At 34.5% G+C, this 16,706-nt stretch overlaps 1 protein-coding gene across 1 annotated transcript; it reads right to left on the bottom strand.

Moving 5' to 3' along the window:
• Nucleotides 1-633: 633 nt before the first annotated feature.
• On the bottom strand, nucleotides 634-15,733 carry LOC144441263 (zinc finger MYND domain-containing protein 19-like). Its single transcript, XM_078130823.1, has 6 exons — nucleotides 15,683-15,733; nucleotides 4,088-4,147; nucleotides 2,588-2,759; nucleotides 1,964-2,100; nucleotides 1,410-1,532; nucleotides 634-777 (listed from the first exon to the last, which is right to left on the bottom strand). Exons 1-6 carry the CDS (start codon nucleotides 15,731-15,733, stop codon nucleotides 634-636), a joined length of 687 nt encoding a protein of 228 aa, XP_077986949.1.
• Between the last annotated feature and the right edge of the window lie 973 nt (nucleotides 15,734-16,706).

Below are 16,706 nucleotides of genomic sequence, written 5' to 3'. Positions count from 1 at the left end.
ATTTGTTTATGTGCCTACTTCTTCCCTGTCACCTGTCCTGTTTATGCTCATCCCTCCCTCCATTGTCAGATGTCCTACCTCCCCGTCATTATTTTCCTGGTATGTCACACAAAATTGTAATGTTGTGCAAAGCTATGATTGAAGTACACTAATGTTCTACAACAAGACTTTTTTTCTGTCATGTCAAACATAGTTGTCATGTCAAACAGACTTCTGCCATGTCAAACAGACTTCTGCCATGTCAAACAGACTTCTGCCATGTCAAACAGACTTGTCATGCTGAGCAAAGCAATGCAATGTTTTACATAAGTTCTGTCATGGTAAGTTTTTTGAATTGCACAAACTACTTGACTGAAGACAATGTCAGTGACTGCTGTGAGATGAATGAATGAATGAATGAATGAATGAATGAATGAATGAATGAATGAATGTCGTGTAGAAATAACAATAAATATGACAGCGCTATACCTGCAACATTCATTAAACTTAGTACAACATACATGTACAGAATGAGGTATATAAAAGTGGCATTGTGGGTAATGACTTGCAAGTTTATGGTAAGTATATGAGATCTGATGAAAGCTGTTATAATGCTATTTAAAAATATTTTAATTAAAAAAACACGATAAAAAGTTATCTATCTGGTGGTCGTTCATATATTCTACTTTTCTTCCTTTCCCTACAATGTTTCTTATGTACTGGCCAGTCTCTTTGTTGACACTGAGTTCCACAGTATCGGACTTCTTGACACCGCCCACAGATACTGAATTCTCGTAACTATAGAAACAAGACAAGAGAAAAGATTTAGAAATACAGTTCACCCTCGATAAGTTGCAGGGTCCATCGGAACAACTCAAGGGTCACGAGTTAGCAAGGTCAAGGTGCTAATTATACATTCAGGATCACATGATAGAATGAAACAGAATGAACAAAAACCACTTATTCATAACAAAAGTTTGAACTTTTCTGAAGAAGTAAAAATGTAAAGGATACTTATTCATAGCCCTGGGTTTTTGATCAACTACAACAATAACCATCTCCACTTTTCACTGTTCCTCACCCACCAGTGAACAGTGGGTGCTCCCACTCTACACACATGCAACAAGTCCTTCTTGTCATGCAGCCAATGGAAGGCAAGGAATAAATGGTGATGGTATCTCACTGCAGATTCCATTTGTGTACAGGGTGGAGATAAGGAGGGGGAGGGGAATGGGAGAGAAGAGAGGGCGAGGAATAAGTTAATGGTATCTTACCTCAGATTCCATATGTCGAGAGGTAGAGGTAGGGGAGGGGAGGGGAGGAGAGAGTGGGGGGATAATTTGGTGTATCTTACCTCAGATTCAATTTGTGTACAAGGTGGAGGTAGGGAGGGGAGGGTGAGGAATAATTTGATGGTACATGTATCTTACCTCAGATTCCATTTGCGTACAGGGTGGATAGTGACATTCATAATAAGATACATTGTCATCTTCACCTTCAACTATTTCACCATTTGCATTATAAAATTTACTTTGCACCATGTCTGGAAATTGCTACAAGACATAAACAAAGATTATGTAAATTTCATTTGCACCACATGCCCTCTATTAACGGATATGTCACCTTCTACAAAATAGTGGTATGATCATTTTCAATGTAATCCTACAAACATTCTACCACACAGTTAGATTGTTATTTTGCTTAGTCTGAAAAACTTCCACAATGACTCCTTTTGATTTCATTTAAGAGACATTCCATCTTCCATCAAAAGGTTGTGAAGCAGAATCTTTCCCTGTAGTCTCATGAGTATTATTTCAGGTTTGATTGAGTCTGTCGGGTATCTTCGGATCTGACGCTGAATCTGACGCTCAATATGAGGCTAGCTGAATCTGAATCTGAATCTGACGCCAACTTTATACTCGTTAATAATTGTCTGTTGTTCTAACCACATCTATGATATGTTTATGTGTTTGTTGTATCTTACCTCATCTATAGGATCAGCTGGTAATTGTTGTATTGCAACCCAGTATAAACTATGTTCTCTATTGGTATTTTTAATAGATTCTTCTCCTTGCTCTTCTCCTTCCTCAGGTATCAACGTTAAATTTTCCATTCTGTTGTCTGGGAAGTGGAAATGATAGAATGTTAGATATAGTCAGAGGTGTAGGAAAATTAATCTGACTCAATATACAGTGTATGTGAATTAGTACTTAATGATATGCTGAGCTGTAACTTCTCAACTCACTGCTAGATGGTCTATTGCATTATAAATGCTGGGTGAGACTCCACAATGTCATGACAAGAGTCATTCATATAATAATAATAATGATAATAATAATAATGTTAGTTTTTGATATAGCACTTTCCCACTCTGTGCTCAAAGTGCTTTACAATTATTACCCCTGGCACGGCTCTATAGTGGCACAAGCGACCCTTTATACTTCAACTCCCATTTCCAAAATTTTTACGTTGATAACTGATGATTTTTTGTCTTGATTTTAATTCAGAATGGGTTTGAGTTTTCTTAAACAATGACTTTTATTTCTGAGATGTATATACAATGTAAAAGTGTAGACATAGTTGGAAAGGAAAGATCAGTCAGACTTACCTACTGTGACGCCATTTTTATGGATGACTCTAAAACCTGGTGCTATACCCCCACAATGCATTTCCCATAGTAAATCATGAACATATCGGCCTGTATTTCTGCCTTTGTGTATATCATAGGCCATAGCATATACCTTAGCACCATTGCCATCCTTGTCAATTTCTACACGGGCCTGCAAAATAACAACAAAAGAAACATCATACTATGTTTCAGATCATGCATAATTAATTACCTGCAAAGACCTGTATGACAGTACGATGGCTCTATACAACTTCACAGTGTTGCAGCCAGCAGGGGTTTTTGGGTCATTTGACACACATTTTTTGGACCTGACCCACAATTTTGGAAGTGATGGGTCATAGATGACCACACACAAAAATTGTATGCAAATATGTTTAGCAACATGACCACGTCTATACTATAACAACAGTCAAATGATTGCGTATATTGCATAGATAACAACAAAGTTGAATAGACAACTGCATAATCATCATATATCGAGCATGGATCAGCATATTTTTAAAAACTGTACAGTTGTGCTACAACGCGATTGATGCTTTTTTTATAATGTCCAAAAAAAATTTATGATGACCCAGAAAAATGAAAATCTTGGGACACTATGTCCCACTCTTTCCAAAGGTTGGCTGCAACACTGTTACTTCCACAATTCCCTGTGGTGCTTACAATCCATTGCAACCTCTTTAAAACCCTCTTCAGGTGAAATTCTTGTATTAAAAAGATAATGGCTGTGACAGGATTGGGGTCAAATATTGGATTAAAATAGTTACCTCAACCTCACCAGATCTGCAGTTATAATATTGTAAAGCTGGAAATGTTCACTACAAACTTATTTTGGCTTATTTGGCTAGCTAATGACTACAACATCTTGTACATGAACACAATGCACCAGTTCAGTAATTAGCAAAACCTAGTTTTTGAGAACTAGCTGAAAACTAAAATTTTCTAGTAGCAAAAATATCTAGGTTTACATTAGTGACAGCTTGGTTGACAGGGACACTTTCATGGTTTAAATCTATTCAGATACAAATCAAAACAGCAAGGATCTGACCATATAATAGGGAACTTGCAATCCAGACTGAGCATGCTCAGAAGCAAAGGTGTATGGGATTATCTGTGGTTATCGTAATACCTAATCTGGAGCTACTGATAAAATGAATTGTCAGAGTAACTATGAATTGATTATTTGTGGTTACAAACAATGTACCATTATGGTTTACAATACTATTTAATTAGCATTTATCATCTCATTTCCCATGGTGCAACATTCAACATGGCGGGGTTGCAAGTTCCCTATTGTGAACTCCAAGCAAGTCACTCTAACTATCCAACTATCATTACTCATTTCATTTTTTTTCAAATGTTTGAATTTCAAATGTATGGAATAGCAAGCCTTGATATAATTGTTAAAATACATCCTTTATTAAATACTTTATCACCAATACAGCAGAGTTCAGACAATGACAAATTTGAAAATCTCACCTCAAATGCATAGCGTTCTACTAATGAAATGTCTCTTTCATCTAAAAGGGAATATTTTGTCTGTAAATGGAGAAAGAAAGAAAATATTAGAAAACACTACAGAACGACATAATACATATGTAGGAGGGTTCTATCATGGTGTAGGAGGGTTCTATCATGGTGTAGGAGGGTTCTATCATGGTGTAGGAGGGTTCTATCATGGTGCAAATGCTGTTTAACTGTTGAGGCTTTGCCATCTGGGAAACAGTCTGATGGGGTGAGTCCCTTGAGGAAACAGACATATGCTGTTGCCCTGGCGATCAGTCAACATGTGTATACTGTCAGATTAGAACATACCACAAACATAAATATAATCAGTTAAATATACCTTTAAAAGTGTAATAGGGTATATTCTTCTTTGTCTATTTGTGGGAAGTAAGGGGAGGGGTGAGGGTGGGGGTGGGGGGCACGGGGTTAGCTCACAGACTTATCTTGCTATCATTCTCTCAGAAAGTTGTAGAAGAAAGTAGACAGCTGTCATGGGTCTTATTTATCTCAAGAAGCTATAGATAGCTTCTTGAGTGACCATGACAGCTGTCTGATCTGGGGACATATTTCAGTAGATGTAATGCATTAGAGTTTTATGATGCAATTTTATTTGCACACAGAAACTACTCCAGAAGAGCTGTTACCCCTTGGTTTTGATCAAACAAACTCTTTTTGATGTTTTAGTTATGTTTTCTTTGATCCTTCCCATTAAAAGTGTTCTGCTTTGCATACAAATATTTCAGTTCTCTTTCATCTAATTTTTTCACATTTATTTGAATACTTGTTGGTTTCCGGAGAGAGTAGGTTTAAGTGTATTGCGCATATGGAAATAAAGTACCTGTACAAGTCACTTTGTCATTACTGCCGTGGCTACAAACATCACTGTGTGAGTGAGTGAGTGAGTGAGTGAGTGAGCGAGTGAGTGAGTGAGTGAGTGAGTGAGTGAGTGAGTGAATGAGTGTCCAACATCAGTGTGTGAGTGAATGTTCAACATGAGCACCTGGCAACAACAAATCTTTCAATCTACTCTTTATCTACTGACTGACAGATCACAGCAGCAGTGTGACATGGGCATTATTACATCATGTGATCATCACATGTCACACAGAGTTCATTGACCTTTGATGATCTGTTGTTTTTCACCACCTTACAACATTGACTCATACATCGCATGAAAGAATGTTCCTGTATGAAAGTAGGACAAGTTTTGGTAAGATGCCATAAAACACAGAATAGCAGAATAATGTTTCTACCATTTTAAAAGTGATATATGTATTTTTAGGTGTGGGGGGTGGGGGGTATTTATATAGTTATAGCAGGGGTGAACAAATCCACTGGTCCTGGGTCCAGGACTAGCGATTTTTTAGGGTGGACCACACAAATTTTACCTTGTCTGGTCCGTCGAACCAGTATCTTACTGTTAATATTAATAATAACTATGTTAAAAAGTTGTCTGAATATACAGATTCATAGGTAAGATTTAATGTTTCACAATAGCGGGACCTGGGACCACTAATTCTTTCAGCAGGACCACTGGATTTTTTAAGGCACTGGTCCGGGGACCACCAGTTCACAAAATGATTTGTTTACCCCTGGTTTATCGTATTAGAAACTTAGTAAGAAAACTCCTCATTTCAATATATGCAAATAGTAAAATGTGATACAACATCAGGGATATCTAACACTGGTTTGTATAGATGTGAATTATAGATTTTAGTGTATAGACGTAATGTTAGGCAGCAGCAGCAGCAACAACAACAACAACAACAACAACAACAAAACATATAGCCTGGATGCCAACATGGATACAGGCAAAAAGTCAGGATCATTTAAAACTGGCATAGTTTACAAATATACATGTACACTGCTGCTGTGATCATGCATATTATAACATGTATGTCTGATTCTGTAATGTATCAAAGAGAATGCAAATAATTAAAGTCAAGGTGATTTAAACCTGGTATGGTTTACAAATATAACAAATACACTGCTGCTAGGATCATGTACACTGTACATATAACATGTACATCTGATTCTGTAATGTAGCAAAGACAATGGGAGACATTTTGCACACTCCATAGATTTCATTATTAAATGTGAACATATTACATAACAAACTATAGATATACAATGCCCCAATTTAGTGAGAAAATCATATAGCTATATCTAGTGACAATAGTGGAGCCTACAGGATTGCTGAGTAACTCATAAACCACAGCAAAGCTGTCAGCAATGGCCTATTTTTGCTCTATATCTGTACAATGTAATGTAGGAATCAGGACACCTTTTTATTTACCTTTATTTCACTCAAAAATTGTAGTTTATTTTTGATGTGGTGGTTTGTCTGATCAACCTTTTAGTGTTCCACTGAATGGCAACATCGAAAACAAATGACAATATATATGAAGGACATAATAGTAAATACAAGAATTCTAGCCAAATTGTAATCATAAATAACTGTACATACTATACTGTTAGCTTTCACTCATTCATAAAACAGAATTGACTTATTTTACTACAAATAAAAATTGACAGAATAACATTCCTCTATTGTTAATACCACCAATGTTGTCAGTTAATTAATTAATTCACTTATTATACATAAAATAAAATATGTACATCAGATAAAATCGAAAAAATTACAACAAATGTGATAAATCACGAGAAAACATTTAGTGACAAAACAGGTCTAAATTTTTCATTTATAAATACAAACATTCTCCTGGTGATAAAAGAGAGATTACCACAGGCCATGAATAATGTCTGTGCGTCTGCTGACCTCCCAGCTTGACCTGACAAACGGTGAAACTATGAATTGCATGATTTTCTTAAATCAGAATTTATTACTGTTCATACAGAGTAATATATTACACTGTGTTTGTTTAAATACCAATTCATTTGAAAATTTCCATTCTAATAATTCAATTTTAAAGATCATAGGACAAGAAAAAGGCAAGCGACATTAGTATGCGATGTGCATTCTACATTGAAGTTTGCAGGTGTATACAGGGACAATGATACTATACCTTTAACGGATACAAATCTTTGAATCGGGGACATCAATATGAATCTGATTATGAAGTGATGCGGTCAATCAGAAGTCAGCAAAATCATCATTATTGAAATGTTGTTCATTTGAATAACATTATTAATATGTAAACAGTCATACAAATGTTACTTTTCAAAATTATAAATGTGTATGACTTGACAATAAAAACAATATTCTATAATTTTTAAGATAAGATAAAAAATAATTCATTATTCTGTACATTTTACAAAAATAGCTTTTACAGTTCTACATTTGCAAAATAGTATTCACATTTTATATTTCACAAATATGGTGTACACTGAGTTCATGTGTCAGATTAAACAAGTGCATGGGTGATAGTGATGCCTGGGTCATGTGTGGATATTCTGTAATTACGATAGTGTAAGTACTGAAAGGAGATGACTGTGCTGCCACTTGAAGAAAAACTCCAAATCAGAGATGCAGCCCTATTGTAAATGTATTGTACAAAAACATCCATAGAGCTCATATTCACATTTTGCAGTAATGGTTTCAACTTTCAGTGTCTGTGTTAGTTACCGGATAGCCGTCTTCATATCTAGATCGTCTTACAAGTTACACCGTGAACTCAATTCATTACATCTATATAATTTATATAACTGCATGTACCGAAATCAGTTCACTTTACATTCACATCACTCAGTATAGCATATAAAACACACAGTGACAGGTTAGATCACACATTTGCATGCAATTGAAAATTCTATGTCATCACACTATGTTTACATTTATTTTACATTTCTTACACAAGGCTTCGGGTTGTGACCTTTTTGAGGTCATGACCTCATTCCCAGATGAAGATAACTGTCAGTCATCACAATATTTGAAGAGGCTGATATGTTATGCAGTGTTGATGGAAAAAATTCACTTGACAAACACCCATTCATGCTTTTTATATATAACCACTGAATTTCTCTGAATTAAATAATTCCCTGAATTGTAAGATATTTCAACTAAAATAAAATCAATATTTGAATTCTTGTCATGAAGTATCTTGTTATAAAAATCAATAAAAAAATGACACAGAAAACAGCTGGCATCCATGATCCATTCAGAATAATATACATAAACTTCAAACATACATTTCTACTAGCACATAATGCAGTGAAAGAAGCAATGGTTTCTTAAGATTTTATCGTACGTATATTTAGACTATAACCACCACAACATACGACTATTATGGGATATGATATCCTTTGGACTGTCAACTACAGTAGTCTTGTGATATGTAAACATGAAGACTATACCAAGTACAAGGGAATACATATACAAGGTCTGACATGACTGTGGTACATGTAAACAATTTGTCACTTGTGAGTGGTAAAGTTATTTATCTAGATTTACCAATTGTCTAATTTCTCATAAATTGTTTTAATTTTAAATAAAATTGTTTGTTTGAAATACTTAACATGATTGAATATAAACCTGAAATCAGTTTACGTCAGGTCAATGTAAATTGCGTGACAAATATTTTGATTTTCATACTAGTTGCAAAGACATGCAGTATGATAATTCCACTTAAAAAATACAAATTTGATACTACATCAAAAATGACAATGAGAAATTGACATCATTTTAGATTCAAAATTTAAAATTCAAAAATGAGAACATACAAATTTTATAGTACACAGCCAGTGAAAATATATGAACTACAGTGTAATGGAGATTGCATGTATCTCTTGACAGTGCAGTGTCTCATTACAGCAGTCGTCTGTGACCTCATCACATCACACCGGCATACATGACATTGTGTGTACACCAGCTGTGATATGAGAAAATATTTGTGCAGCTCCCTCTTGAGGCAAAAAAAGGGAAATTGTATAGTACATTCAAGAATTAACAAAATGCTCACTTTGGCACCTGAATATGATTTTACAAAAATTATTATATGAAAATGATTTAAAGTGCCTGGTATCCATGGTAATGCTCACTGGCAATTTAAAGATCAGAAACGTGCGCTGTATCATGATGTTTAGCTGCAGTATGATTGCCAAAGAATCAGTTGATGTAGCAGTCACAATAAAGTAGGGTATGCTGCCCTGATATGGTTGAGGTGGGAGAACTAGGGGACTGGGTGTATACTCAATGCAAATAATGACATACCATTTGAGATATGTATTTTGAACACTGTTTTAAACTGGGTCATTATGGCTTCATAGACTTCTTCTATTACAAAGTTACTGTTGGTCTAAAGATGTGGTGTGACATTCCACAATTATGCATGTAATGTGGTCTTTATACTATTGTTTGCTGTGTACAAATCATATAGTTTTATATTTTGCACATACACCATTTATTATTACAATTCTTTTGAGAAATTTCTAAATTCTTTCCCTGATACCTTTTAATTTCCTTAATCCAAAATTTACCACATAATAGTAGTGCAATCCTCTATAAACACAATTTGTACTGATAACATATCTTCATTCAGGATATCTTATACCATTTATGATAGATTAATAATATCATAATATATTGTCGGTCTATTGTCTATGATATATTTATATTAGCTCTGTGGTGTTCTATAATCCCTAAAGGGTTTCTATAAATATTATATATAATATTAATCAGGAAATTTTAACTGAAGACTAATTTTGCTTATTTCACTTGAAAACACAATACAAATATAATGTAGTGACTAAAATGTCTTCTTGTAAATAAATACATTTGGCAAGGCTAATTATTAGTATATCGTATAAATAAGTCTTTTGGGATCTAGTTGAAAATATCATCAAATGGTAAAATTTTCTAGTTGTGAAAAATACCTACATTTTAGTAGAATACACTTCTTTTATCGATTCCCTGCATAGTCTCCATAAACTGTGACAAGCTTAAAGGAACATAGTCCATTTGAGATGACATTATTTTATCTCTACAGATACTTCCATACAATTCATATAGAATCAGAGTATTGTTCCTTGAAGCGAGAACACAGCATTGACAGAACTGTGCAGTTTCTCCATGACCTTTCCTAGTACACTCAGTCAATAATGAATCGTTGAATATATCATTTACTACAGTGTGATGCCACAAATTTACAAGTCACATGTGACACATTATTAAATTATGCAATAACATACACTTTCTTGGGAATAATTCTTCAAACAAAATCAACACAGATAAAGGTGACTTTAGTGTTCCTATTCAAACTTTTTTGAATTATTTATTTATTATATCCATGTTTCTGTACTGCTTTATGGCTTCAGGAGTTCTAACTTCTATTATAATATATCTTAAGATTTTACTGATATGTGTGATAACCTGATTTCAGTGACCAAGAATGGGCTCAGTTTTGGAGACAACAGGAAACTTCATTGGTGATGTGTTGATTTTTTGTGTGTGAGTGTGTCTGCAAGGGGGTATTAAAACATGAATGTATGTACGGGGGTCTGTATGTGTGTGCATTTATAGTTTATACACATCATGTTACGTATATATATATGGATGTGTGTGAGAATATGTGTACATGTTTATGTGAGGTTATGTGTCTGCAGTGTATCACTGTGTAAATGTATATTTGCTTGTGTATGTATGTGGGTATATGTATTTGCATATGTTCCTTTTTTGGTTGTGTGCATTTGTGTCTCCTTACAACATCCCACTATCTGAACTTATGGTGTGTTTTTTGTGTTGACATAAACTTTTGTTATGACTGTCAGAAAACTAAAGGAAACAAGTATTTCATTATCTTTGTAAAATAAATTTGACCATTTCTAGGGTTTTTGGGGGGATTGTTTTGATCACCAAAACCTTGATTTCATAAGTTGCATATTTCTTTGCTAAAAATGATCACTGCAGAGGATTACGTTACTTTTTGTTTCTTGCAAATTTTTGTGTTAGCTGTGTGTATTTTTGTTGAAGTTTTTGTTACATGCATTTCTATATTTTTATGCCCAATGTCCATATTCCCAAAATAAGTAATTATCATTTCATTTTTGGAAATTCAAAATACACAAATTAGGAACACAACACTACAGGTACAAGACATAAAGACCAGAACTCTGGTCACCTTTAAAATCTACTCCGTTGTACATATTTGCATATTTTAAACCAAAGAGGTCAAAATTACGAGATCTCAAACTGACCACATACAATAAATGATGAGGAGGAAGTCTGATTGTTTTATAAAAGTGAAATTAATTTTCAATCTCTCAAAACTGACAGTCTTCACAGTACAAATGGCAGCCTGGCTATCACCTACATCAATCCATACAGTTTACACATAGTATGCAAATGTATGTGGGTCATATTCAATTACATGGTGTACACTAATTTTCTGCTGTGTAAAGACAATATTTTGTCATAGAAATTTTACCTTTTTGCTTTGAGATTTCTATTTTGAACCAATAAAATAATGTCTTGTCCTATGAAAGAAGAGGTTCATCCTTGTATTAAATATTTTGCTCTCAAAAATCTATTATTTATCCCCCCAAATTTATTGTTCCTGTGTCACATATAGGGCACCGTACAATTCCTATCTTGCAGGCAATTTTAACTTGAGAGAATTAAGCTTCTAAGTCTTATTTTGTCTGCACCAGTATGAGATAACATCAGAATCAAAATCAGAATTTAATACTTTACTCATCCCATTGGGGGGAAATTAAAATGACAGTTGACAAAGAGAACAACAGAAAACTGTAGAATACAAAACTAATATGGCATAGCACAATGGTAAAAATAAGTCAAAGAATGACTTGGTTGCTGTTAAGAGCAGAGATAGTGGATAGGGCTAAATGACAATTAGAATACAGAAATACATATATGATTATATGTATATAGGGATATCTTTGCTCAATAATTTAATAAAGAGATGTTGGTGAAAGAAAAGAAAAGAAAAGAAATCAAAAGGAAAAAAATGGCAATGTATGTAGTTTTTCTGTCAAAACAGACTAGGCTGACTGTAGCTGCAATAATTGTAGCATTTGCTGTGATTTTGAGAGGTTTTTCTACTGTTTTTGTGCTATTTGTCATTCCAATGTTTAACTTGAAACAAATGCTACAATTCCTGTAACGTAAATGCAAATTTCTTGGGTGTTGAAGGCTCCGTAATTAATGTTGGAGTTAGGAATTGCCCAGTTTTTTGGCAGGTAAGGCATAATTTAGCAGAAAAATCCATCCAACTGATCTGAATCGCTTCCATCTATTTGCATTTATGTTACAGGATTTGTAGATTTTGCTTCAGGTTAAACATCGAAACGACAAAAGGCACAAAACTGCAGAAAAAGTCCTCAAAATCAAAGCAAACGCTACAATTATTGCAGCTAGGCTGACTGTAGACTGAAAGATTTATACAATGTAATTGTCTGAATTCCTGTAACCATAATATAAACAATTAGCACACAAGGAATGATTCTTTCAGTCTGAATAGGAGAAAAGCAATGCACTTGCATATATAATACAATGTGACCTTTGACCAGACACAAATATGACCTCTGAACCAAGCAAACAGCTGGGAATTATATAGTACACACACATACATACATGCCTATTTCAATGGGATCATATCTGACATAAATTTCAAGGAACTACAGGGTTAGTAACATGTCATTTCCTTATCAAATAATGCATTGTCATTTCATGAAATGATCTAAACCTTAATTTCAAATAAAAATTTGGAAATCTGTTCAAATTCTTTTCAAGTTTGTGTGACATTTTTTCTGTTACATTCTGGCATATTATTTATGAAATGATTCATTACTACCAGGTTCTCTATTTTAGATTTACCTGACACTGAAATAATTCCTGTACTAGCTAGATTCATGTATTTACACTAGTCAACTTTATAGTAAATATATGTTGATTTGGATCCTTTGGAAATACTAAAATGTCTTTAAATTAATCAATACATTTCTTAATTATTGCAATTATTCTAATGGGTATACTAAAATTTGTAAATTTGGAATGAATGTTTATAATCCTAGTTTACTTCAATTAATGTGTTTTATTTATTATGTACTTACATGTATGTATGTATGTTATTGTATGTATGTTATTGTATGTATGTATGTATGTATGTATGTATGTATGTATGTATGTATGTATGTATGTATGTATGTATGTATGTATGTATGTATGTATGTATGTATGTATGTATGTATGTATGTATGTATGTATGTATGTATGTATGTATGTATGTATGTATGTACAGGGAGTTGTATGTTACAGTGGCTATAGTATATGGATGATGATTGGGTATTTATTTTGGATTTTTAGTTTTAGTAAAACATTTTTATCATGGCTTCCTACTTGAAAAATGAATGTGACACAACATCACCTAGACCAAGTCTGTGTTTGTAACTCAATACATTGCAAACAGCTATCAAAATGTGTATTAAAAAAAAGTTTTTTTATTGTACATACAATAACAAACATTTCACCATTTATTGAGTTACAAACACAGCCTTGGCATATGTTGTTTGACATTGACTTTTCAAGTAGGAAGCCATGATAAAATTGTTTTATTTAAAAATCCAAAATAAATACCCAATGCTCATCCATTTGGCCACTTTAAAAATAACCAAACACTTATGTTGTGTGAGAGAGAACAATTAGGATCAAAAGGCAATACAAACTTCAATCATAGAGAGAGGAGGTGTGGCTATGCTTCAAAGAACACAAAATACCATTTACTGGGTACAATGGCTGGCTAAATATAATTTGCACTATGAAAGGAATTTGTGAAACAAATGAGCCCTTTACAGATTTGAAATGACAACAACATTCTCAGGGTTGAGAGTAAGGGCAATCATAGAGTTCAAGGAATCTGAGTAACATTTAAAAGAAAAACAATTTCAAACAATGTGAATAAGTTCCTTGATGTGTTTAGTTAGGTATCAAAACAAGTAGATATTTACAGACTATTCTACAATTGTGTCATTGGCTTTAGATGTGTTATTATGGATGTAGCTGTGTGGTAGCACTTATGTCCTGCTGTAATACAAGCCATAGAAAATACTACTAGGTTAGTTATGCCAACAATAATAGCTCAAATGCATGATAACATAGTGTGTGTGTGTGTGTGTGTGTGTGTGTGTGTGTGTGTGTGTGTGTGTGTGTGTGTGTGTGTGTGTGTGTGTGTGTGTGTGTGTGCATAATATGTAATCACACTGTATGATACATATTTCAGTTTGGTATTTACTCTACAATTATGAAGGAATAAACTGAAATTCTTTAATGGAAGTGTGCGAGTTTGGGGGGACGGGGCGGTGTGGGTGTGGGTGAGTAGCATAGATAGTAGATCCATTACCTAATAAAGTTTATTTGGGGATTTCATCAATTATAGTAAAATAGTATTGGAATCTATGCTGAGACTGTTAAATACAGAATCAGCTACATAGCATTTCTTCTTTTTATCATTATTTATTTCACTTTTTTAAATATTGTTTCAATTCTTTTAAATTCATTTAATACTTTCATTAGTTTTAATTATGTTTTATTAACACAATTTTATTCCATGTTCATTTATGCAAAGCCATCATTTAAAATGTACTGTTTGTACACATTGGCGTTTGGGACTTCCTGATCGCCTTGCAAAACGGCTAATACTAATAGAGGTGCAGCTGTTTTCAAAATTATTATTACACAGAAAGTCTTGATTTGCGATTAGTAACTAGTGTAAAAACGTTGTAGAAACCGTGACATTGTTTCGTTGCTTTCATAAAAACGTCGTTACATCACAGATAGCTGTGGCCCCCTTCCAAAACAACAGATTATTTACATGTTTGGCTGCCTTCATCGAAATTATTGTGCCACGCTGGCAAACTGCTTAGCATTCACATTTTATTTCACTGATATAATTCAAAAATGTGAATTTACCCTGTCTTTTTTAGGGTGTTGCCACAATCAAAAGTCTTAACAAACGCCATGCAAACAGCGATGTAATGGCACTGACTCATGTAACCCTACAAACAAGCGAGTGTTGACAACTAACGTTACACCGTTGGTGGACAAGGGCCTCACTGCACTCAGCTGTTCGCTAACAATGAAAGCTGTGTTTCCGCATTAAAATACACATTTGCGATTGTCCAAATCGCCATGTATGTACAGTATCAGAAAGACATCTATGTTGACAAAGTATAATCAAAGCAAAACTAAATTATACAAATACTGACATGTATTCATATTTTTTGCCTGTGTTTTTGTCCTCCTATCAAGGCGACGCCGACGCGACCATGATTTGATTTGCACGGCCTTTGCATGTAACATCACACACAATGCACGAAGACGACGGCCATGTGTCCCTTTCTCACCCAACAACACACATACAAATTTCTTACAAAAAAGGACATCTGAAGACTATGGCAGTATGATAAAATTAAAGTACCCCATCAAAACAAAACATTGATGTCTCTGTTTTAAACCTTCCGAGTATATATAGGGAAAATAAACGTTGTATGTTGTAAAATGTACCGAAGACACCGGACGTCAAACAGTGGTATTTACCACCATTGTCCAGTTGTCAGAACATGTTAGCCAGATAAAGAAAGTCGCCGAAAAATTACCTTTCCTGCAGCTCGACCAAGTCGAACTATCCCCAGTTTGAAGCCCGACATCCGCCGCAAGTTTCTCTGCTGTGACAGGGACCGGACACACGAAAAAATAAAGTAAAAACGTTGAAAATGGTCTCAGAAATATCGAACAGAAAAATATGATACTTTTCTGACACCGAGGGCGGTAAACTACACGTGTGTAATGAAATCAGCACAGTCCAATCAGAACCATGAATTTTGTTGACAACTCCGCCCACCTACCGGTATATTTAAATTCCAGTGTAAGCAAACTGCATTTTATGCAACCTGTGGTGAACCCTTCGTCCAAGTTTATCTCAGAAATCTTAGTAAAATGACACGGCTGTTATCCATGTCCACGGTCACCGTCGTGTCACCGACCTTCGAATATACGCGTCCCATATTTTCCCTTGAATGCATCAATGATGGTGACCTTCCTCGCCATAGGCTAGCAAAGGTCAATGAGAAACGTGAAATCGATACGAGTCCTCGAATGGCTGCGACGACGGATATTATGGTCGACAACAGAGAATGGAACAACAAACCACAGCTGCCAAATAATGATGAACCTTGAATTATATTTCCCAAAATATTGTTAAAGGAACTGGAAAATCCCATTCAATATATCACCCCATACATCAAAAGTGTTTTTAGTTAGTTCAATAATTCCAGAAAGATCATTCAACGCACAGAATTAAAGGGAAAATTTATATGTACATGGGGTTCTTCTATTGAGAGAGCTAGCTACACGAGCTATGGCCATAAACAGGCATACGAGGAATGTACCAATTTTTTTTTTTACATGTATCGTTAAGATTGTCATGAAACAAACTGTAAGTCCACTGACTTCTGAGTTATACCACCCCCACCCCCCACCCCACCCCTGGGGGTGTATTGGGGTTATTCTTAAACACATACATGTAATAATTCCCAGAGAAATTAATAAAAATTGCAAAGCTCAGGTCAAATAAGTAAAAATAAATTGCAGTATACAGAAAATTTAATAGTGGAGACTGAG

The sequence above is a fragment of the Glandiceps talaboti genome, chromosome 10 (assembly GCF_964340395.1).
Source record: "Glandiceps talaboti chromosome 10, keGlaTala1.1, whole genome shotgun sequence".
Taxonomy (NCBI): Eukaryota; Metazoa; Hemichordata; class Enteropneusta; family Spengelidae; genus Glandiceps; species Glandiceps talaboti.
This window is presented reverse-complemented; position numbering and strand designations above follow the sequence as displayed.